Source organism: Echiichthys vipera (genome assembly GCF_963691815.1).
Source record: "Echiichthys vipera genome assembly, chromosome: 7".
Classification (NCBI taxonomy): domain Eukaryota; kingdom Metazoa; phylum Chordata; class Actinopteri; order Perciformes; family Trachinidae; genus Echiichthys; species Echiichthys vipera.
The window spans coordinates 28048254-28072046 of record NC_139832.1 but is presented as its reverse complement, the minus strand read 5'-3'; the positions used below and the strand labels follow the sequence as shown (position 1 = coordinate 28072046).

At 44.1% G+C, this 23793-nt stretch overlaps 1 protein-coding gene across 1 annotated transcript; it reads right to left on the bottom strand.

Moving 5' to 3' along the window:
- Positions 1–498: 498 nt before the first annotated feature.
- Positions 499–19172, bottom strand: snrkb (SNF related kinase b). Its single transcript, XM_083917151.1, has 5 exons — positions 18991–19172; positions 17554–17961; positions 16175–16569; positions 6990–7131; positions 499–3883 (listed from the first exon to the last, which is right to left on the bottom strand). Exons 2-5 carry the CDS (start codon positions 17787–17789, stop codon positions 2788–2790), a joined length of 1869 nt encoding a protein of 622 aa, XP_083773277.1. The 5' UTR covers positions 17790–17961; positions 18991–19172; the 3' UTR covers positions 499–2787.
- Positions 19173–23793: the final 4621 nt, after the last annotated feature.

Sequence of the window (23793 nt, the reverse complement as noted above, 5' to 3'; positions counted from 1 at the left end):
AAGGCAGCTGGAGGTCGGGGGGCCCCACCCAGGGTAAAGCAACCGTCTGGAAAAGGTGATATTTAGTCAGGTGGGTGCATATGTGTGTCACAGAGAGATAGCTAGAGATAGATGGACAGATAGATAGATAGACAGATAGATAGATGGACAGATAGATAGATGGACAGATAGATAGACAGATAGACAGACAGACAGACAGACAGATGGACAGACAGACAGACAGACAGATAGACAGATAGATAGATAGATAGATAGATAGATGGACAGATAGATAGATGGACAGATAGATAGACAGATAGACAGACAGACAGATGGACAGACAGACAGACAGACAGATAGACAGATAGATAGATAGATAGATAGATAGATGGACAGATAGATAGATGGACAGATAGATAGATAGATAGATAGATAGATAGATAGATGGACAGATAGATAGATGGACAGATAGATAGATAGACCAACACTGTGTAATACAACACACTGCACATACTCATCTTGTTGCTTTAATCCATTTTAATAAATAAATACAGAAAAATAAGTTCATGGCTCCATAGAGACGTGGTCCTAATATCAATGCAGGTCAGTAGACACAGACACACACTGAGGAGAGACGGGCTGCAATCACGCAAGAACAAATCATGGGATTTTATCCCTCTTCTGCACAGATGTTATGTTTCTATGGCTGATGAAACATGAGCGATAATCAGATTTGACATGACATCCGCTCCTTATATAGGTCACAGATCACACGTTAAAAATCTCATTTGTGGCACCCGTGAAGCTGCAGTGGCTGACTGGAGTCTGCCCTGCATACTGAACTACAGGTGGAAGATGTAGCCTATTGTACAGCTTTGGCCTTCTCTAACTTTACAAAATGTTCCACTTCTTGTCTCAGCTTCGAAAGAGGAAAAGTGAGCTCATACAATGTGTATGAGAAAATATAGAAACACACAGAGGCATTGTATGGTAAAATAATACCGTGTGAAGGAACTCCCCAGCTACACAATATGACATTAGTTGGTCCAAATGACTAACAAATCTACCCATCAGTCCAAAGGTCCCGCTTGTAGAAATCCACCAGCTACAGTAGTCGTACTGTGTGCAAATCATCGTTCAGTAGGTACTTACAGTTACACGAGAACAATGTCCTGTCAGATACAAGACACATGGAGGTATATTGTGATAAATAACAGTAAGAACACACACAAAGTCACATATCTCTTAAGAGAATTAAAATCTTTGTCAAGTCATATATAAAAACTCCGTATCTGCTCATCCAAAATAAAATGTTTATGATCAGATATTAAACCGTCTAGTATGAACAAAATGAACAAGTTTAAATACAATGGAAGACCTGCATCCCAATCAATAACCGATGATCCTGTCAATACTATTATGCAGTATGTTAGGACAAGCCATTATATCAAGTAGACTTAAGGATTAAGAGAACAGAAAGTCATATCATCATCTCAGTGTCCGGCATATATTACACATTATCATATCATAAATCACCTTATATCATAACAGTCTCAGTCCGTCCTTAATAGAGCTTATATAAAGAGCTTTTGAACCAATGAGAGAAGCAGGTTGTGCAAAGGGAAGAGGAAACAAGTGCTACTCTGTAGCAGAAGCTGGTTAAACGTCTATTCTAGTTCATATGTAAAAAGATATGAAATCATGGATCTGTTGACTGTTCGATCTTTCTGACCGTTAGAGCTTTTTACAGTTGGAACCAAAATGACACAGTATGAAACCCCTTACATAGGCACCTTTTCAACAAACAACACAGACTAAAGCTTATTCAGTACAGACTGTTGCAGTCATTATGTCTATCTCCTGCTGTCGTCATCTTTCTTCAGTCTGCCTCCTTCCTGTACTGTAGATGCAGTATTGTTTCTAACATACAGTTTGGACACAGTCTGCTCATTGTATTTCTACGGTTGCTCCTGTAAAGGCCCCTATATGCTATAAAGAAGCTTTGTGATACAGGATACACTAACTTCCTTCTCTATGGAGGAGTGGCAGCGCCCAAGGTAGCGGCACGCAGCGCTCAGATTTGCCTCTCTGCCGCTGCACTCAAAGTTCAAATCAGTTGAACACTGACCTTGATGCCGCTGACCTTTCAAAAGTGCAACCAATCAGATAGAAGCTTTGAGTGTGACATCTACGTTTCCTAGGCTACCAGAGAGCGTCATCTAGCCGGTTAGAAAGATGGAGGAAAAACGTATTGTTTGTGTGTTGGAGTTTCCCAAACTATTTAACATTACATTAAAGTCGTATCACGTTCTGGGAAGAAAAAGTAATGATGGAGGTCTATAAGCATCACACCGGGTTTGTGAACAGGCCGTTTACGAGCTAACGGTTGGTTTAACACTAACGTGATTTAGCCGTTTACTGGGTCTCTGCACCCAACCTCGAGGTGAGCCCAGCGCAAAAAAGCAAAAAAGCTTATCATGTTAATGCATGAGGTTTCCGTTCAGTCTGACTACTGTGCTGTACACCACCGTTAGCTTAACACAATGTTTGTTAAATGAGCACAATGCTGGAAGTGAGTTTAGGTATGAAGCTGTACACGTCCCATGCTGCATGCTTGCTGTTGCATGCTGAGGGCCTTCTGCTCTGCTTCCTTAAGGTCTCTGCAGCAGACAGGCTCAGCACGGAGCACAGCGGTTCGCCCCTTCTCAAGGAGTGTGCTCTGAAACAGCCACCTGCTCACTGCTAAACAGTCTGCATGTCCCCAGCGAGCGAGCAGCACATCACAGGCAGCGCACTGGCTGGTTTCACTTATAGCACATGGCAGCAGTTGTACTGAGCCAGCGGCAGGATCTTGGGCTTGTTGTGTGTCGGTATATTGAAGGCCAGAGCTTTCTCACACAGAGGGAACTGAAAGATTCTCTCACGTAGCTTTATGCTGTGTCGCTTCCCCTGCTCCACCCTCGGCGCGGCCTCATCCCGGGTCCCCGGTGCATTGTGGGGTTGAGATCTGTCTGTTAAGAGTTCATCTCTCCCACCCTCCTCCGTTTTCTCTTCAGGCTCTCCTTCTCCTCCTGTTTTTGGTGCCTCCTTCTCATTCAGGATGAGTCTGGAAGAGGACGCAGGGATGGAGGGCACAGTGGATTCAGGCAGGAGAGCAGGAGGTTTGTTGGTGTTGTTGTTAGGTTCCGTCTCTTCTTCCTGTCCTTCTTCTGTGGAGTCCGGCTGTCCGCGACAGCACGGTACACCGAAACTAGGCAGAGACGATGGTGGGACTTCAGATGTCTGACTGACTGGTTTGTCTCCATGACTGACTGGCTGATTTGAAATCACACACTCACTTTCTTCTGTCTCAGTTTCCATAGCCATCTCTTCCTCCTCCATTATCTCCATTAAGCGTCCTAATTCTTCCTCTTTTTGTTCCTCTTCACTGCAATCTAGATCATCTGCACCTTCGAGCATCTCCTCAGCTTCTTTCTCTGGCTCTGCTACTATCAAAGACACCAACCCTTCACCCTCTTTTCTCAAACTGCCCTCCTCCTCCTCCTCCTCTCCCTCCTCTTCCTCCTCCTCCTCTTCTTCTTCTTCCTCACAAATCTGCTGTAGCGCAGGCAGGTTCTTGGCGACCGGAGGCTCTTCAGCAGGAGGTGGACGGAGGGTGAAGCTTAGGCTGGGCTGCCAGGGGCCAGGGAAAGCTTGCTGAGGCGGGGGCCTCGCAGCGAGCAAGTCCCCACACTCAGGTACTCCTGAACGGGGAGAGCTTGGAGACAGGGCCCCTGAGAGCCAGTGCGGTGGGGCCTCTGGGCTGAGCAGGGTGTTGTCCAGCCCCTGCAGCCAGTGATGAGCCTCGATCTCCTCGAGTGAGGCGCGGTGAGACGGGTCCTTCTGGAGCATCCTGGAGATCAGACTGATGGAAAAAAGAGAGGTTTATTGTTTCATGGGAAGGATATTAGCTGCTGTTTGTTGGCTTTATTTTTTGCAGCCTGACAGGAAACTGACAGAGAATAACCTCATTTGTATCTGATCAAGGTCATCTCCACAAACCTTACTGTAACATCTTACTGAAATTGCTTGGAACCTGTAGGAGTTTCTGATGTCCGGAAGGTTGTTTCGTTCTATTCTGCTGCTTTTCTGACATCAAATATACCATCATGTGACCTAGGGCTCAGTCATATGACTTCAGTACTGGTTCAGATGTTCCAGGATGGGTTTGCGGCTGCAGATAATCTCACAAACCACTGGGTTGCCTTATAGAGAACAGGAAATTAGTATAGAGTATAAAGGCGTCCATTCAGGGAGCTTTCAGAGCAGGAGCTAAATATAGATACAGCTGTTGCTTTACACAAGCAACCTGTGCTGCTGTTGTTCTGTTTTATGGTTCATTATGTTCCACACTAACCACCAGTGAGGTGGTTCACTACTTTTTTGAATTACCGATTTCACCATCCTGGTTGTTTATGTGCCCATGTTTAAAGGAGAAGGTTAGTTTTGTTCTATATTGTTCTAAGTATCAACAAGGACAATAAAATGAAAAGACAGGAAAAACGTGTTAGTCCATCATCTGTGGTCTTTTGGTCCAAAGCCCGTTCATTCCTGCCTAAAATACTAAAAAACAAAAGCTCACAAAAAATATAATTTCATCAGTAAAAAGGCTCAGTCGTTTCCTTAAACATCTAGGCTCCGTTTGTTTTACCAAACATGATTCACACAGGATTAAAGTCTATTCTGGGGAGACTATTTTCAGCTGCAGATTAAGACACATTTGTTGCTCTAGTGAGCATTTATGCCACCAAAATAATGTAATAACGTCATGGCCGGGATGGGAATTGATAAGATTTTACTGATACAAATGTCAAGTATCAATTCTGCTCATTGGTCCGATACTTTATCTATTCCTTTATTGAATCCTGATCATTTTTCTTTATGGAAGAAGTCAGTCCACGGGAGAAGTAAGAGGTGTTTCCATCCTTACTTTACATTACAAGCTTTGGACCCTTTCTTCATCTCCACCATGACTCCTTCTTTTTCCAGTGTAGACGCAGACGTTTGACATTGTTGTTGTTGCAATGTGCAACTGTCAGAACAACATACAAGGAACTGATCAGCTCCGAGGCATATGATTCTGATTCCAGTTTGGTACCTGGAATCAGCTGGAACCGGTTCTAGATTCCCATCCCTACTACATGGTAATGAAGTAACACGTCACCCAGTGGGACAGTAATGTGTCAGTCATTTAATTAACACAACCTGAAAGGGATTAACCAATTCAAAATGATTCAGGGGCTGTCCACACGAACGCGGGTATTTTTGAAACCATGCGTCTCTGCACGGTTTTTCCTTTCAGCCACACGTAACACAGTTGTGGGATGTGAAACCGGAGTCCAGTGTGAGTGTTTTGGAAAGTCTGGTTTCAGCCGGCATGTGTGGACAGGAAAACAGAGGATAAATGCATTTCTTGTCGACATTGTTTGACGTCACATTTTGCAACAGTAAACAGTAAGTTGTATCCATGGAGACCTGTGGAGCACTCTAGACGTGACCAGCTGACGGAGGCGGATATTGCGGTTCGGACGGAGATATTTTTTATCACACCGGTGGTGTGGACAGGACTCTTTTTTTAACCGGAGGCCGTCAAAGTTCGGTTTCAAAAATACCCTTCTTCGTGTGGACTAGGCCATAGGGTCATAGCGAGCAGTAGTGACAGTGACATTTAGATTACAGAAAGGATTGTAGTTCATAGTGAGGCCTGAATACAGATAGAAAAAACATTCCTGCCTTTGACAGGTGAAAGAATATATTTAAGACTTTTGTAATTACTTTTCAATATCTTCTAATGGCTGGCGTAAGAAGGGTCAGTGCTCTCTGAATGTGGATCCGAATTTTCATTTGGATTTGATAAGCCCTCTCTCTTCCTCTATTGATTATTTCTCTGTCAAGTCAACAGTGAGATAGTGAAATGATCTGGAAGACTGACTTTTGAATTGAGTTGTTAATCAAAAAAAGTAAAAGTAATGTTGTTCCCTCTACAAGCCACAGCAGCAGATCCAACTGTATTGTTTACCCTGTAGTCCTGTGAGCTGAGTGTCTGTGTGCGTGTGTTTGAGGGGGGAGAGGGTCAGAAGACACACGAGTACATGTGCTCCAGGGGTGTGTCTGTGTGCCTCTGAGAAGATTGAAATGCGATTTTAGAAGAGACAGATGTTTTGTATTTAAGAAAATAAAAGCATGTTTTTGATAGAGAACACTCACTGTTTAAATCCAATAAGGTATTCACTGTTATAGCAAGAGCTGTATTTGCAGCAGGGTGGAGAAGCCTCTGATATAACTAGGACACTAACACTATTCACTGAAACGCAAACTAATGAAATGATTCTACGGTCAGCAGCTTCCTGAGACAGGGTGACCCACCACATCTATTCCACAGTCCGAATATTTAAAGGAAAAGTGTTCCATAACGAGATGGCTCTATAAACGTACAACAGTGCTTTTCATGGAATTAGTTCTTGGTCGTGGTAATGCAAGTAGACCTTGAGTGGAAGCGCCGCAACTGTAGTGGTGAACATCAGCCAATATAACCAATCTGATTAGAAAGCGCTGTAGAATATTTGTTGTGAATAATGTTTCTAATAAATAACAATAAACTGCTGGATGACCTATGAATAACCTTCAGCCATCCAAGACAAGAATGCATTCAGTTAACACTAGATCTATAAGAACAGTCAAGAGGAAGGATAGCTGCCCTACAGTGTTTTGAGCTGTTTGGAGTTTTGTAAGCTCAGACTTGGGTGCGATAATGAACAATAATCCAAGTGAAAACACCAACGTTTGTACTAGCTGTCTGAGAATTACAGGTGTTAAACAGTTAGCACATTTCCTAACAGCAGCAATACTTCTACTCATCTTATATGTGGGAAGAACAAGTCAATCACAACATTGAAAATGTGTCTGGAGTCGGACTTTGATCTTATCAACATTGCTCCGGTCTAACCTTAGCGTCATATATCAGTACTCACTCTTTGCAGTCGTCTGAAACATGTTCTGGGACGTAGTAGCGACAGTCCAGAATCATGACCAGAGTCTCACTGTCGTTTGTTTCCTGGAAGGGTGGGACTCCACACACCAACATGTACAGGATCACCCCAAGAGACCAGATATCTGGAACACACACACACACAAAATAGCCTTAAATAGCAAATCATGTCAGGCCTTTAAAAAGTAGACAATCCCTCTGCTGTCAGGTCATATTTAGAATTCTGTGAGCAGCATAGTTCATGAGGGATATTTAAAAATAAATGTCCCTTTTGAATTTGACTTGAAAACACCCCTGCAGTTATTTTCTAAAACAGCACACAGATGAGGTGGAAATCTGACTCAACCTCAAATAAAACAAACATTACATATTCATTCTCTTTTCTTTTGCCTCCTTCGCATCCCCGACAGAGAGGTTAGAGGTCAGTGTGAGCAACAAAGCGCAGTCTTGCTGACTGGTACATAATGTGACATTAGGTCATTCCTCAATGAAGTGGAAAAATATAAGAGGCAAGCGCATGAGTAACAGCTGGATGATATGTGTTAAGTCTGAGGCCTAAGCTGCAGACGGCTGGGCTTGGTGCTCTTGACCCCTGACTCAAACTCAAACACACTCAAACACTGACACACACACACACACACGCACACAGGCTTCCTGGTGCTGACCGACAGTGCTGACAGTGTGTTCTTTCCGCGTCTCCTCCCTTTCCTTCCTCCTCTCCCCCCTCCCTCTCTCACCCTCATGCAGAGAGAGGAGGACCATGCAAACGCAGAACAGCCTGAACCAAGCAAGAGAACACTGTGGCGAAACACACACACACACATGCAGAGAAAGGGAGCTGGGAGCTGAGGGCTGAAGGCCATAACAAACAGAGGGCTTGTTGTGGTGTATTGCTATTCTGAGAATGATCTTGCTTTCCCTTTTTTGCTGTGTCTCCTTGTTTCTGCCAAACACTGGAAAGGAGCAGCACACATGCTGTTCACACTGCGTTAACCCTGACACTATAAATAAAGCCAGCAAACATATCTAGTAAATGTTGCCCCGCTAATATATCATTTGTTTCTTGATTCAGTTCAAAGACAATTCCAGTTATGGTTGACCATGGTCTTGTCACTGTCGCCATAGAGTTTTACAAGGACCACTGCACTCATATATATATAAAAAGTGATTCAAACACAGGAGCACGTTTACTTAAAAAAAAGAAAAAAAGTGGATGACCGACTTCTCACTACATTACCACTTTAACTGTCAGTTTGATCATTTCTCTTCAAACATTCGGTTTTCTCCCGTGTCTGCTGGACTCAAGTCAGATCAGAAGACAAGAGAAACTAAAGGGATGTTTTACTTTAGAGGGGTTCTTCGCATTTTATACACATTGCTGCATCCAATCATGTATTTCTTTACATATATTTATGATCTTTAATTAACCATAATACATCAGAACATTTTGTCTCATTATTTATTAGCCATGCTAGAGCTGTAGCTATATAGATGGAAATGATGGTAAGTCATTCAGTCTGTCTAGCACTCATGGCAAGACTGATATATCTATTGGATGGATTTATAAATTAATTTTGCACAAGCGTTTATGATCCCAAGAGCAAGAATCCAAATGACTTTGGGGACTCTAAAGGTTTCATTTTCACTTTGTCCAATACTTTGATTAAAGACCAAATCCCTGACTAAACTAATAACAAATCAGCCTCAGTTGTCCTTAATGTTTAGAGCAAATTGGCACTTGTTGGCATTTTAACATGCTAAACTGAGTGAACATGGTAAACATTAAACCTGCTGAGCATTGTTATTGCGACCATGTTACATGCTGACATCAGCATTTACCTCAAAGCATCACTGAGCCTCAGTAAAGCCTCACAGAGTTGACTACTTGGCAACAGTGTGAGTATAACTTATCATCTTGACATCTATTATGATGAAAAGTGATGATATCAACATCTTTTTCTCAGAATATACATAGATAAAACAAGAATGCAGCATCTTTGCTTGTGCCATCAACCTGCCAATTAGTTGACACTATTTAAAATAACACATGTAGTAGTGCAATATGTACTAGTTTAAGGATACAGATAATCATTGCATTGTAGAGATCTGGAATATTTGCATCTTCAAAACACTTTACAATGAGATTAATGAGCAATAATACAGTCGTATCAGCAAAAAAGCCAGATAATCAAACACCAGCCTTTGTAAATAAACGTGTTCATTATAATATCCAGAGCAGATTAGATAAAATACTGAAAAACTCTCATACTTTAAATCTAAACACTGCACGTCACTCAAATCCATATCTTTTTAGATTCTCACACGCACCAGTCCCATGGAATTTAAACACTCAGCCATTGTCCCACATCATACTCATGATGGTCCAAACAATGGCCCTGATGTGCACGCCCACAGGCTCGCTCATTTCAGTCTACTCAAGTTATGCAACAGGGAGGAGAAGCCACTGAGTGCTGGGAGTGTACTTTTCTCTGCTCGCTGGGGAATATCACACATTCTCACCATGCATTAGTGGACTGCTGACAGCACAAACAAGCACATACGCATGCACGCACACACACCAGATGTGGAGATATTTGTGCACAGAGTTCAGCCGTACTGCGAGGAGCGAATGATCCTGGTTCTGTAGTCGGCTGTGCTCCTTTTTAGGACTTTGAAGTGCGCATCTTAAGACCAAATACGTCATAAAGGGTCAGCAGAGTCATCCCCGTTCCACAGGGAGCTCCAAGTTTAGACAGAAATCCAGTCCTTTTTTGCCCACATTTGGAGGACAAAACTGGAGTATCCCAGCATTCATTGCATGGTAGTAACTAAATTAAATGGTGCATTCAAGTGATCAGTCACTGATAAACTAGTCTCACACTACAGCATGAATAAAGGGGGAGCCAGCCAGGTCTGCACGCAATGGCATTACGCATGGCCATTCACTGTTTATCACCTGAGAAAAGACACAAGGCTGCTACAGAATAACTACAGAAACACACATCAGACTGCTTGGTCATAACACGATTCAGACAGATATTTCTCCGTTCTCAGCTGAGATGGACGGCACAGCCCCCCAGTGTTTCATTGTTCACACTGTAAAAATTAGTAGACTTCCTTTGCTTATAACAAGAGAACAATGCTGTGAATTTCAGCCTGCATGCATGTTTTTTAAGACATTTGTGAAACAGAGTACTGTAGCTAATGTTGGTGGCAAAACAATAAGTTAGACTGCTGAATTGCAGCTCCCTGCTGCACACCCAGCTGCAGTGTTAGGACGAGAGAAAAGAGACCTTAAATGACAGCAAGACGCAGTGAAGACACACTGAGCTGAAATGGAAACTGTGTGCTGCGGTCCTCGGTTATAAATAAGCGGATGGTGCCCTTACAAAACAGATACCGGACAGTGTGGCCAGATGTCATGCTGTATCCAGCACTGCACGTTGTGTATGCCAAACTACTGATAAACACACAATATGATATTCAGGACCAATTATGAAGCCATTGTCCTCATGCTCTTAACAAATCTTATTGTATGATTATTCTAACTCTGGTACGATGATTCTAATAAAGCAGATGTGTCATTTTCTTTAACTGATATAGGTGTTTCCAATGAGTCAAACGTTTTGCTTGCTGCTTTTGCGTTGTTGAGTGTCTTATGTTTTTCCACTCCATGCGCCGGGCGTTTTTGCACAAGCGCCTTGAATGCCTTGAGTTGAAAAAACATCAACTCAGAACAGAAGAGCGCCTAATGTCATTCAACTTCACAGTAATTAATGATTAGGCTGAGGACAGGTGATTCGGTGGTTGCCTAGCAAAAATAAAAAAAGACGCGACTGAAAATGCTCTGTCTGATCGGGGCGTCTTTAACAAGATAGGCAGAGCAGAGTGCCTCGTGTTTTGCAACCTCCAAAATGTGCTACGTCTGATTAGAGACTAAGGCATCATTGTAACTATTTTTATGACTATCTAGTCACCCTCTAGTGACAGCAGTGAGTGAAAGCATCAGGCTTGACATAACCATTTAGACTTAAAAAAAGGTAACGATAAATGTGCTTAATATTGTAAAGTTTACTATAGCAGCAAAGATACATATACAATAACACTTCCATGTAAAGTGCCTTGCAAACAGATATTTTAAAATGTAATCTGAAACCCTAGAATTGAAGTGACTAGATCGCTGTAACCGTATTGCTGTGTGTGATATTAATAAAAAAGAAATGAGTGGATCGGATATCGGATGAATGAGGCCAGCATAGCTAATTAGTCAATATCTGCGCCGATATCGGATCGGTGCATCTCCTGCTGTAACTTCACTACACTGCATGGATCTGGTGTTGCATGCCTTGTAACGTTAGCTGATGAAGTCATTTGCAAACGGTGAGCCAGCCAGATCAGCCATTGGAATCTGAAGGAATTAGCTGACGTTATCAAGGCAGTATATTCATCTAGCTAGCAATTGGGCTGCATTAGCAAGCAAGCGAACATCAGCCAGCAAAAACCTAAATATATTTCCTGATCTTTTTTCATCAGCTCCGTGAGAAAAGAGTTTTGTTGTACCACCACAACCCAGAATCCACACATGCTGTGCCTCCGCTACACAGTCTGCAGCGGCGGGCAGCCCACAGACCTTCAGCCAGCACCGGTGGTCTGATCCTGACTCTCCACCGGAGGAGCAAACTGGTTGCTGCTATTACAGGTCAGCTGCCAACCTTAGGTCCACCTCCTAGCTGCTGCTGCAGAATGTGGAACAGAAGAACAGCATGTGTAGACTTTAGCATCTCTATTTAGCTATTACTGTTGCTGAAGAGAGGCATGGGAACTCGGGCGTGCAAAATGTCACATCATTTGGAGTTTCCTAGAAAATCCATCCAGAAACCCTTACATATCAGTCCACAGGCTGTTATAGACAACCAAGAAAGTCGTTAAAGGTCCTAATTTTGAAGTTATGTAACAAACCGTTTGCCCATTGGCAATAAAAACCAATTAATATATGTAAAATGTTTACATTTTAACATTCATACATTCGTACATACTCACTCACATGCTGTTCCCACAATTTTCCCCGAAAGTGATGTGACTATTTTTGGGGTTTGATGCTGAGAGGGATGATTGTTGTCTATAGTTGTTATCTTCTTGATGTTATAAACTGTTCAGCAGCCTTCAGGTTGATATGAAAACACAGACAAAGAGGTTTTGTCCGAAAAACCTCTCGGGTTATCCAGCTATTTCTTGATCTAAATTGGACGTTTCGGGGGAGGCCCTAATCGCCCCCCCACACACACACGCACACACACACAACCCCTGGAGTAGAGAAATAAGTGGTGCATATAATGTGCGACCAGCCAAAGAGGAGGCATGTAAGTCATTATTCTAAATGAAACTTCACTGCGGCCCAATACATCGCACTTTGTGGAACCCGGGCCGAACATCAGAGAGCTCTAACCCAACTTGACCTGATTACTGTCATTCATTCATCTTCAACCGCTTGTACCTAACATGGTCGCGGGGGGCTGGAGCCGATCCCAGCTGACGTCAGGCGTGAGGCGGGGTACACCCTGGACAGGACGCCAGTCTATCGCAGGGCACATAGAGACGAACAGAGACAGAAAACCATTCACACCTACAGGCAATTTTAGAGCCATCAATGAACCTAACAGGTGCACGTCTTTGGACTGTGGGAGGAAACCGGAGAACCCGGAGAGAACCCACACAGACACGGGGCCCCAGCCGGGATTTCTAACCAGGAATCTTCTTCATCTCACAAATACTCTTTAAATAATGTGACTTCATCAAAATCGGCAAATTACTTTTTTAGAAAGCACTTTTTTCTTCCATCAAACTCAATTTTGCTTCACTCAAATGTTTATAATAGATGTAACGATGGACCTCATGCAGGAAGCCAATCTACGAACAAATGTTTTTATTCCACACTTTGTTCTTATTTTGGACGCCACAGTGTCAGGAGCTCACCACACAGAATGGGAGGGTTTATTAAGTTCACAATGCAATTAAAAATAAAAGGTAATCCAAGAATGTACTGGGAAAACATAGTTTATAGTTCGCCCTCATGGATAGCCTACATTAAGCAAATATATATATATATACACAGTATACACTGTATATATACAGTATATATAAATATATAAAAACAAAATTAGAGAACAAATTATAAATATATTAAAGTATATTTAATATTATAAATTATTATTTTTTAAATAACCAAGGCACTTCAGCAAAAACCTTTGTTTTGTGAAACAAAGTTTTCTTAGGGCTCTAGGCTAAGACAGTGGACCAAAAAAACTGAAAGACCCAGAAATGCACACCCATCACAATCAGCTACTTTTCCTAGCAGATAATGCGCTGTACGGCGGATCTTTCTATTATGACCTATCACAACCACATTCACTGCTATTTACACCTCACATCGTGAGTAAGAGTGTGTAGCTGGCGCCCAGAGGGCTTCCAGTATCTGCTGAAAGCAGAACTTTCTCCCGTTCAGAATATAGTCCTCCATAGGTCCTCTTCCCTTGTTATCTGACATTATCTGTAATTGTATTTTTAAGCACTTCTCCCTCATAACTCAACAAATATTGTCATATTTAGAGGACATTCATATACATACACCAATAATTTGTGGCCTCTTTAGTCTATGAAAAACCCTGCTGACCCAGTTCTGTCCAAATCTTAAGTTCAAATCACTAGAACAAAAAAAAGCTATTGAAAATGGATGACACACACATTTATCACTTATCATGTACTACACCAGTGCTGATGACCTTCTCCTGACTTCATGTCTGTGAACCTAATGTGAAGCCATTAACATTACGACATTAAAGACCTCAAAAACAAGAACATGTACATACTAATGGGCAGCTATTACGTAACTGCAGGCAGTGTGTATCTTTGTCTAGGGCAAGAGAGTCAACTGACCCTTGTCTTCTTCCTCCACATCATATGACTATCGTCAAACACACGAACCATGTCCTAAAACAGAGCACACATATACAGCAAATACTGCCAGCAGTGAAGGAACCACAGTGAATTAAACAGCAGTCTGTTTATAGATAGAAATATCAGACACAGAGAAGAGTCTATGTGTGTGTGTGTGTGTGTGTGTGTGTGTGTGTGTGTGGAGTCGGCTTTATGAGTCACCTTACTAAGCTGAGATCACTAGGGGACATCTCTTCCTCTGTGCAGCTCAGGATTATCACACCTACATATATTTATGGCTGTGTGTAGGTGATGGAAGTGTACATTTCTAACAAAGTGGTCATGTAATCATGATATCCCCAGGCTGAATCGTGTTAAAATAGAGCAGAAAACTACACTTGAGTTGAGTCGAAGCACAAAACCGTCTTGTAGGATGTAACGATAACACAAATAGATTCAAATGGACGCCCTTCGGGGGGACACTTTTAGAAACAGGAACTAACATGAAAAAAGGAACTAATGCAACAAATAAGTCACGTTGAAGGTATGGATGCATGTGAGCGGGGTTTCTTCATTCACCACTGCCTTCCATGCCCTCGGTTAAGGGAGAAAACCAACCTGAATAGACTATTATAGACAACAACACAAGGTACTATGTAAGAAAGAAAACTTGGGACTTTAAGAATTTGTAAAATAACACTTTCACAGGTTCTGACACCACAGGCAGAAAAACAAATGTAGGTGTACAGTAGATCCTTCCATGAGAAAAGCTCCTAATTGCAGCAGGGATATATTTGTATTCAGTGCAGATGCTTTTGTAGTCACCAGAATGCATTCAACCCGAACCCTGCCAAAATCCATCCCAGTCCAGTTTAACAGATAGGACCACCAACCTCCCTGAAGTGAGAGCCAATCCCTCAGATTTCCTTCTGATCAATGCCAAATCCTAAATCTGCCAGCTCACCTCTAACGTCACACTGATCCTAGCAAGTACAGACCAACCTTTTAACTATGGTGGTGATAAACCTTAATGCAAGACACATACACACACAGACACACACTGCTTGTCATGCAGTGTGAGACCAGTGGTGAGCTGCAGTGTTTGGCTCCACTGCAGAACGTGCCCAGTTGGCTCATGACTGGCTGGCTTGCTTAGACTGACCCAGATACACGCTAATCCTTTATGGACATGCACACACAAAGATCCATACATACACACGGGCACAGACAAATAGAAGAAATATGGAAAGGTATCTTGACCTTGGAAACACCGAAGGACGAAACAACTTTACCTCATCTCGTCTCCATTGCACATAAGAGTTGTATGATTGAAGCCCTAGAACAGCTACTAAAGAGAGCTTAAAGTAAGACTTTTCTCTCAACTGCACTGTCTGAAGTCCTTAAAGTGATCAGTGTAGTGGTACAGGGCAAATGGTGTCTCCATGCAGCAAAGTCAATAATCAGAATTATTGTTGTTGATTTTTTTTTCTGAGTGACAATATGCCAGGATTTGAGTTTCAAAAACCTGGGGTAGGCAGTTTATTTTTGGCACTGTCGGGCAAAAAATCCATAACAGTCTTTTAACATATTGTAAGAAAAATGTCCTGAGGGTAAACTAGACTTCTGCACCTCCTTTTGGCTCTGTTTTTAGGTTTTTGGGAAAAAAAAGTAGCCTGTAACAGGGGACATTGGCCAATACCCAATAACAGCTCATTTCAGAGAGAGAGTTCCTATTGCCTGCTTTTGACCTACTGCTGCCTTAAATCTTACAGTAAGACCAATGGCAAATGAGCCACTGTTGCATGTTTAAATTTGACAAAATAAATTAAACTGACTACTAACTAAATCATTAAGAGAAAAGAAAACATTTTGATGTGCCAAGATGCATTGATAATTGTTTTATCATGGCGTTTCAGTCGGAATAGAATCAACAGGTTTCTAATGTGGGGTCTGATGAGGATTGTAGTATAAACAGAAAGCTGCATTTTTTCACTTTAAGGTTTTAGATTCAGACCAATGGTTAAGATGTTGCATATAGCCCCTGGTTATGATTTGAACGTATATGAGCTTTCACATACTTATCAAGGCAATCTAGGCAAGTACTGTTGTTCCCAACCTGACCTCCTGTGACCCACTGTGAGGGTCCTGACGCCCATACCAGTAACCACCGATCTAGACCAATAGTTCCGTTTCAACACTCCCAGATGAAAAAAAAAACATTTTTCTGTTTCTCACCCACAGCTGGAGCATCATACTCTTCTCCCAGCAGAATCTCCGGAGCGGAGTACGCCAGCGACCCACAGCTGGTGGCCAACATTGTCCCGGGTTGAAATAAGTTGCTGAATCCAAAGTCTGTCAGCTTCACCGTCCCCTGCTGGGGAAAGAACACCACGTTCTCGGGCTTCAGGTCCCGGTGCACCACGTGGAGCTGGTGGCAGTACGCCACAGCACACACAATCTGGGCGAAATGGCGCTTGGCGGTGGCCTCAGCCACGCCACCCTCATGGCGGAGGATGTAGTCGTAGAGGTCGCCCCCCTCGGCCAGCTCCATGACCAGGTAGAGTGTGGTGGGCGTGTCGATGACCTCGTAGAGGCGAACCACGTTGGGATGCTGCACCAGCCTCATGCACCTGCAAATAATGAGCAGTTATAGTCGGGGGGGAACTGAGAACAGAATAATAATTGTTTTAAATAATGTTTATTCGAATAGTGCGACATCTTCTGGACACCTTAAAGGGATAGTCCAGCTTTTTTGAAGTGTGGTTGTATGAGGTACTTTATCCATAGTCAGTGTGTTACCTACAGCCGATGACTGTTAGCACGCTGAAGTTGTGGACAGGGGCGACAGCAAAACCTACTTTAGTCACCTTAAAAAAACCTAAATATATCACTTTATAATATAATATCAATATAATATCAGTTTAATAGCCAAACTACATGGGGAACGTATGTGCAGCCAACTAAGTGTGCCCTCTGGTAAAATGAGGTATGTATCTTAATCATTTATAAACCGAATGAACTTATTTTATACTTAGTTCTATGTCGTTCACCTGTTGGCGGGCTGTGCCGCACACAGAGAGAGAAAAATAGATGAGCCGCGTAAAACTAGAACTGAGCACAGATGCCCGGGCTTCCGTGGGCCGTGTCGCGACAGTAAGTGAACGTTTTATTTACGATATTTTCCCTGCTTTACCTTCCTGTCAGACAGCCCTTTTCTTTGGCACTACATTTTCTCAAAGTATTCCTCCATATAAGCACAACTGTGCTGTGAACTTTATTATGATGCAGCTGTCTGAGTCAGACTTTCTGCAGTTAATGCAATAAACAAAAACAAGAAAATAAAAGTGATTATAACAGCAATAACAGGAAACACTGACTTTGGATAAGTACGTCATACGACCCAACTTCAAAAAAGCTGAACTATCCCTTTAAAAAATTTTTTTTGTTCCTTTTTTGTCTCAAACAGGCTTCAAATGGATCACACAGTCTAACATCAGCACATCCGTTTGAAATCCCATTCAGTCAGACCTAAAAAATAGTGCCACCCCCTTTCTACACTGAATTATTTAATCTAAACCTCTGTCTAACTAATCTGGATAATCCGCATTATTTACCTTACTTCCTGTAAGAGGTGGCTTGTTGCCATAACATCAAGTTTAGTCTTGTCGATCATCTTGACAGCAACCAGTTGCCTGGTGTTGACATGACGAGCCAGTTTGACCACAGCATAGTGGCCCCTTCCCAATGTCCGACCCAGATGGTACAGTCCACTGAGATCTGAGCGACTGGGGCTGCTCCTGGGCTCCAGGTGTCCATCCTGGGCTGACGTTACTTCTCCAGAGGAGTCCATGTTTAAACAAAGAGGGGATTCGGAGGGGAGGGGGGACTGAACTGGAAGGCCTCAGGAAGATAGAGAGAAGGATCAAAGGGAATAGGAGACTGAAAATAGTTGTGTCAAGGTGTCAGGGACATAGGGAGGAAGGGGTGCAGGGCAGCAAAGTTCCTCACTGATGATGAGTTATCTGGCAGGACAGAGAAAAGACAACACAATGAGACTATAAATGACACTGTTGATGATTCTGGCCCTGGCCCAAAGGGAGAAGGGCTTAGATGAAGTCAGCTGCTGCTAATGCCTCATCCTTTCAAGCACCGAACCCGAAATAGATTGATATTTCACACCTTTAAACAAAGGCAGGGAAGACGGATCACGTTTAAATCAAGTAGTGAGGACTAGATTGCAGTGTATGAGATTATACTGTAGTACAATGAGAGCGGTAGCTGGTACAGCATTCTCTTATTGTTTGTGATGTTGAAGGGTTGTGTTTGGCTCAATCTCAAATAACACCCATCCCGCACAAATGGCATGCACAATCAATACTGTAATAGGAAACCGTGTGTGTGTGTGTGTGTGTGTGTGTGTGTGTGTGTGTGTGTGTGTGTGTGTGTGTGTGAGAGAGATAGAGAGTAAGTTTGTGTGTCATTAGTTTGGCTAAGAGGGTCAGAAGGTGGTATTAGACCTGATGATGTCATGTTCCCGAGGGTAACAAGTTCAGCTGCTGCCATCCTCATCTTCATTACCATGGTCATCATCAATACAATTACCAATGTCAACTTCATCGCTGTTATCTTCATCCTCTCCGTCCTCATCAATTATGTATCACTTTACGGCAGCATCACTCTGCCCATTAAAAACAACAGCAGCCTTATCCCACCTTTAAAGGCCCCCTCCCAGCTTCACGGGGCCAAGTGTACAGAGGCAGGCCTCTCCGTGTTAATATCCTTGGCTCTACAGTTTTATCAGATCCAAACACGCTGCGTTATCTCGCCTGCGGGCTGCCGCACTTCTGTTAAGGCCAGCTTGTTCTCTACTTGGCCTCAACTGCAGTCCCGAGTTGGAACATACGCATGTAGTCCCCCTCCTGGCTGCAACACCTCCACCTCCAAACAAACGCTACCAACAACCTCGCCGACACTGACAGCACCGCGGGGATACGGTGCCGCTGCGGGGGGGGCAGGCAGCTATGAAAACAGTAACCTCGGTGCCAACTTACCATTGTTGTGGAGAGATATCCCGTAGCTGTGAGCTGTTCACCCCACAGCCTCACACTTGTTATCGCCGCTGAATTCAGACGTAGACAACGACAGCGCCGCCGCCTCCTCTTCTTTCATAACACTCCATGTTCGCGGTCCATGTGTGCGCATACTTTCCTCATGACCGTCCTCCCGCCTCGATTCATGCCAGAGTCTCGAGCCGTGTGACCGCGCGCCCCCTCCGCAGAGAGACTATACACAAGACTGAGCGGGACGGAACGGCTCGTGTGCGCGCGCGTGCACCCATATGCGCGCGTGTTCCGCTTCCTTCTGACGTCAATGCATTCCGACTCGCTCCCGCGGCGCAGCAGGCAGCGGTCGCGAGCCTCTCGTGCGCAGTGGAGAGAGGAAAATGAGTGAATGGATGCTTCGGAAGTCCGAGACATTATGTAAGTGAGTAATGTGTGCTTTCTCTAAACGCCAGGGAGGAACCAGGAGCTGTAGAGCACAGCCGGGGCAACACAATAACGTACATTCCTGACATGCTTCTAAACGGGCTAAGGACGTATTCATTTGGCCTATGTAGGCTAAGACTGAGGGCCACGAAGGAAATGAGAGCCTTAACAAAAAAAGTTTTCTATTTACACACCCCATTTTTCCTTAGAAAATAGCTTCACATAGGCTGGATCTACTGCTATAGCTCCACTGTGTCACATAGCTATAGTCAGAGGTGGATTCATGCACAGGCTGGCCTAGGCTGCAGCCCAGGGACCCCAGGTGTGCAGGGGCCCCAGATGAGCCAGACTATTTCTTTATTTTATTTATTACACTGGAGGGAAAAACTCACCTCGTATTGGAGCCCTTAGAAACTTTAAAATGAAGTCACTGATTGGATAGATATGGAACACATTTACCCAGTCAGCTACCCTCATGTGGCCGGGTTCATAAGGTCAGTTTGTTGTCAATAGACACAGACTTCGAGACTCCAGAAGGACAGTGTGAGTAGGCCCTTAGAGACTTAGACTTAGAGACTTAGACTTAGAGAGTTAGACTTAGAGACTAAGACTTAGGGCGCGCTCACACTATCCTCCCGGACCGAGACCCGGACTTTAGGGTACTTGTCCCCCCTCCCTCTCCCCCCCGCGCCCCAGCCCCGTTTGTACTCACACTACCAGGGCCTCGGCCAATACTTCTTGCTGTCCATACGCCTTCAAGCCGTAACACGTCACACGCATTGATCGCGTGTGTGTGGCTTTGTTTACAAATCTTTCCATAGACCTCGGAGTTTTTGTGCGTCTTGTCGACTGTTTTTGAATATTTTCATCCGACCAAATCTGCAGTAAACACAACGTGAACCTTTCACCACCATTGTTGTTGTTGTAAATGTCCGCGCATGGTCCGTCCTTCTATTTACATGTCCGAACAGGCGGACATAACGCTATTGCCGTAGGGCTCGTGCTCGTGCGCGTACACGTGCGCACGCTCGTGCTCGTACATGTGCAAACGGCTCCGCTAAAGCCCACCTATTTCAAGCGGGCCGTGGAGGGCCAGCTGGCCCCAGTTGAGCGCGGAGCGGGTGCGCTCACACTACTTAAAGGTACTAGACTTTAGCTGAAAAACCGGTTTTGGCCGCGGCCAAAAGGATAGTGTGATCACGCTCTTAGAGACTTAGGGCGTACTCACACTGTCCTTCTGGCTGGGGCCAAAACCGTTTTTTCAGCTAAAGCCTAGTACCTTTAAGCAGTGTGAGTGCACCCGTTCTGCGCATAACTGCGGCCAGCGGGCCGTCCACAGCCCGCTTGAAAGAGGTGGGCTCTAGCGCAGCCGTTTGCACATGTACGAGCACGAGCGTGCGCACGTGTACGAGCACGAGCACGAGCACGAGCCCTACAGCAGTAGCGTTATGTGCGCCTGTTAGGACATGTAAATAGAAGGACGGACCATGCGTGGACATTTAACAACAACAACAATGGCGGTGAAAGGTTTCACGTTGGTGTGATGCTGAGGTGGAGTGTTTACTGCAGATTTGGTCGATGAATATATTCAAAAACAGTCCATACGCCATCACGCCGTAACACGTCACACGCATTGATCGCGTGTGGGTGGCTTTGTTTACAAATCTTTCCATAGACCTCGGAGTTTTTGTGCGTCTTGTCGACTGTTTTTGAATATTTTCATCCGACCAAATCTGCAGTAAACACTCCACCTCCGCATCACACCAACATGAACCTTTCACCGCCATTGTTGTTGTTGTTAAATGTCCGCGCAGGGTCCGTCCTTCTATTTACATGTCCGAACAGGCGGACATAACGCTACTGCCGTAGGGCTCGTGCTCGTGCTCGCACACATGCGCACGCTCGTGCTCGTACATGTGCAAACGGCTCCGCTAAAGCCCACCTCTTTCAAGCGGGCCGTGGACGGCCCGCTGGCCGCAGTTGAGCGCGGAGCGGGTGCGCTCACACTACTTAAACGTACTAGGCTTTCGCTGAAAAACCGGTTTTGGCCCCGGCCAGAAGGACAGTGTGAGTAGGCTCTTAGAGACTTTTAGACTTAGACTTTGAGACTAAGGGCGGACTCACACTGTCCTCCCGGACCGAGACCCGGACTTTAGGGTACTTGTCCCCCCTCCCTCTCCCCCCCGCGCCCCAGCCCCGTTTGTACTCACACTACCAGGGCCTCAGCCAATGCTTCTTGCTGTCCATACGACATCACGCCGTAACACGTCACACGCATTGATCGCGTGTGTGTGGCTTTGTTTACAAATCTTTCCATAGACCTCAGAGTTTTTGTGCGTCTTGTCGACTGTTTTTGAATATTTTCATCCGACCAAATCTGCAGTAAACACTCCACCTCCGCACCACACCAACGTGAACCTTTCCCCACCATTGTTGTTGTTGTTAAATGTCCGCGCATGGTCCGTCCTTCTATTTACATGTCCGAACAGGCGGACATAACGCTACTGCCGTAGGGCTCGTGCTCGTGCTCGTACACGTGCGCACGCTCGTGCTCGTACATGTGCAAACGGCTCCGCTAAAGCCCACCTCTTTCAAGCGGGCCGTGGAGGGCCCGCTGTCCGCAGTTGTGCACGGAACGGGTGCACTCACACTGCTTAAAGGTACTAGGCTTTAGCTGAAAAAACGGTTTTGGCCGCGGCCAAAAAGACAGTGTGAGTAGGCTCTTAGACTTAGACTTAGACTTTGAGACTTAGACTTAGAGACTTAGACTTAGAGACTTTTAGACTTAGACTTCTTTTTATTGATCCTTTGGGATGAACTCCCGCAAGGAAATTGAGTTTCCAGCAGCTTACAAAAACACAAGGAAGGTATAAAAAAAGTATAGGATAACCAATAAACTCTTAGCTAAATAAATACAGAAAGTATAAAAAAAAAACCCAATAAACTCTTAGTCGAATATATATGAGGTAGATTTAATGATACAGGTCAAATAAAATTCACGGAAAATGAAGTCAAATAAGTTAAATGAAGAGGAAATGTATACTATCAAATATGTTTGACTGTATCTGTAAGAAATGAGCAGTAAGATTAAATGATTGCACTTATGAGGTGGAAATAAGTCACTCCCTGTTACTAGACAGTACAGCAGCAAAATGTCAGAAAGGAAATGTGATAGTGGAGCATGAAAAAGAAAAGCACCACGACTGAAAGAACAGCGGCACCAAGGTTTACTCAAGAAAATTGCTAAATTAACAGGATTTTCCAAGGTAAATATTCCTTTATTAGTCCCACAAAGGGGAACTTTCCTTTATACGGCAGCAAGTGGATAGCAAACATAGAAGCAGCATCACTAAGAATCAATACATTGTAGAAAAAATATGAACAATATAAACACAGGGAAATATAAAAACAACAATAACTACACATTGACACTAAGGCACAGAAGAAGAAGACATTGAGATTTAATTCACCTGAGCTAATTCATCTCCATCTCTCTTCTGTTCTAGCAGGGTTTTTTTTCTGATAAAGCATGATTAATAATGTGGGGGGCCCAAACAAACAGTAGCCTCGGGGCCCCTGACCACCTTAATCTGCTACTGGCTATAGTGACCTCATTATGTTAGGGTAAGTTTGTATTTGTGTGTTAGCCTGTTTTCATGTCCATGTATCTTATCTGGCATCACATGAAGATTAGCATCACCTCACACTGGCATCCCAGTGCTGCATCTGATTGTATCAAATGTCGTTGTCTTGGTAAGACATCTAGATCTGGGAGTTAGAGCACTGTTGTACTGAAAAGTCTGCACGGGTCTGCTGATTGATGATCTCATCCTGCTGCTCTTTGTTTCCTCTAAGCAGCCAACCTGCAGAATAATGGGGCCATCTAGTGGTTTCTTTCTTTCTTTCTTTCTGTGTGGTTGGTAGGCCTGTGTGGGTTCTGTACGCAGGCTGTGCGATGGTAAACAGTGTTGTTTGTGTGTGTGTGTGTGTGTGTGTGTGTGTGTGTGTGTGTGTGTGTGTGTGTGTGTGTGTGTGTGTGTGTGTGTGTGTGTGTGTGTGTGTGTGTGTGTGTGTGTGTGTGTGTGTGTGTGTACAGTCTCTGTAGTAGCTTCCAGCTGAAGCAGGCGGCAGTAGCTCGGTCCTTAGGTGACTCGGCTGAGAACCGCCGGTTCGAGTCCCTGTGTGGACCATGACTGGTGCGTGGAATGGGGGCTGGAGAGGTGCCACTTCATCTCCTGGCCACTGCTGAGGTGCTGTTGAGCAAGGCTGTGGATCGAACCGCCGATCTCTCAAAAGGAAGAGGACCCCTCTACCACTGAGTCACAGCCACCCCATGATGCTGTTTATCAATGGATCAATCAATCTATC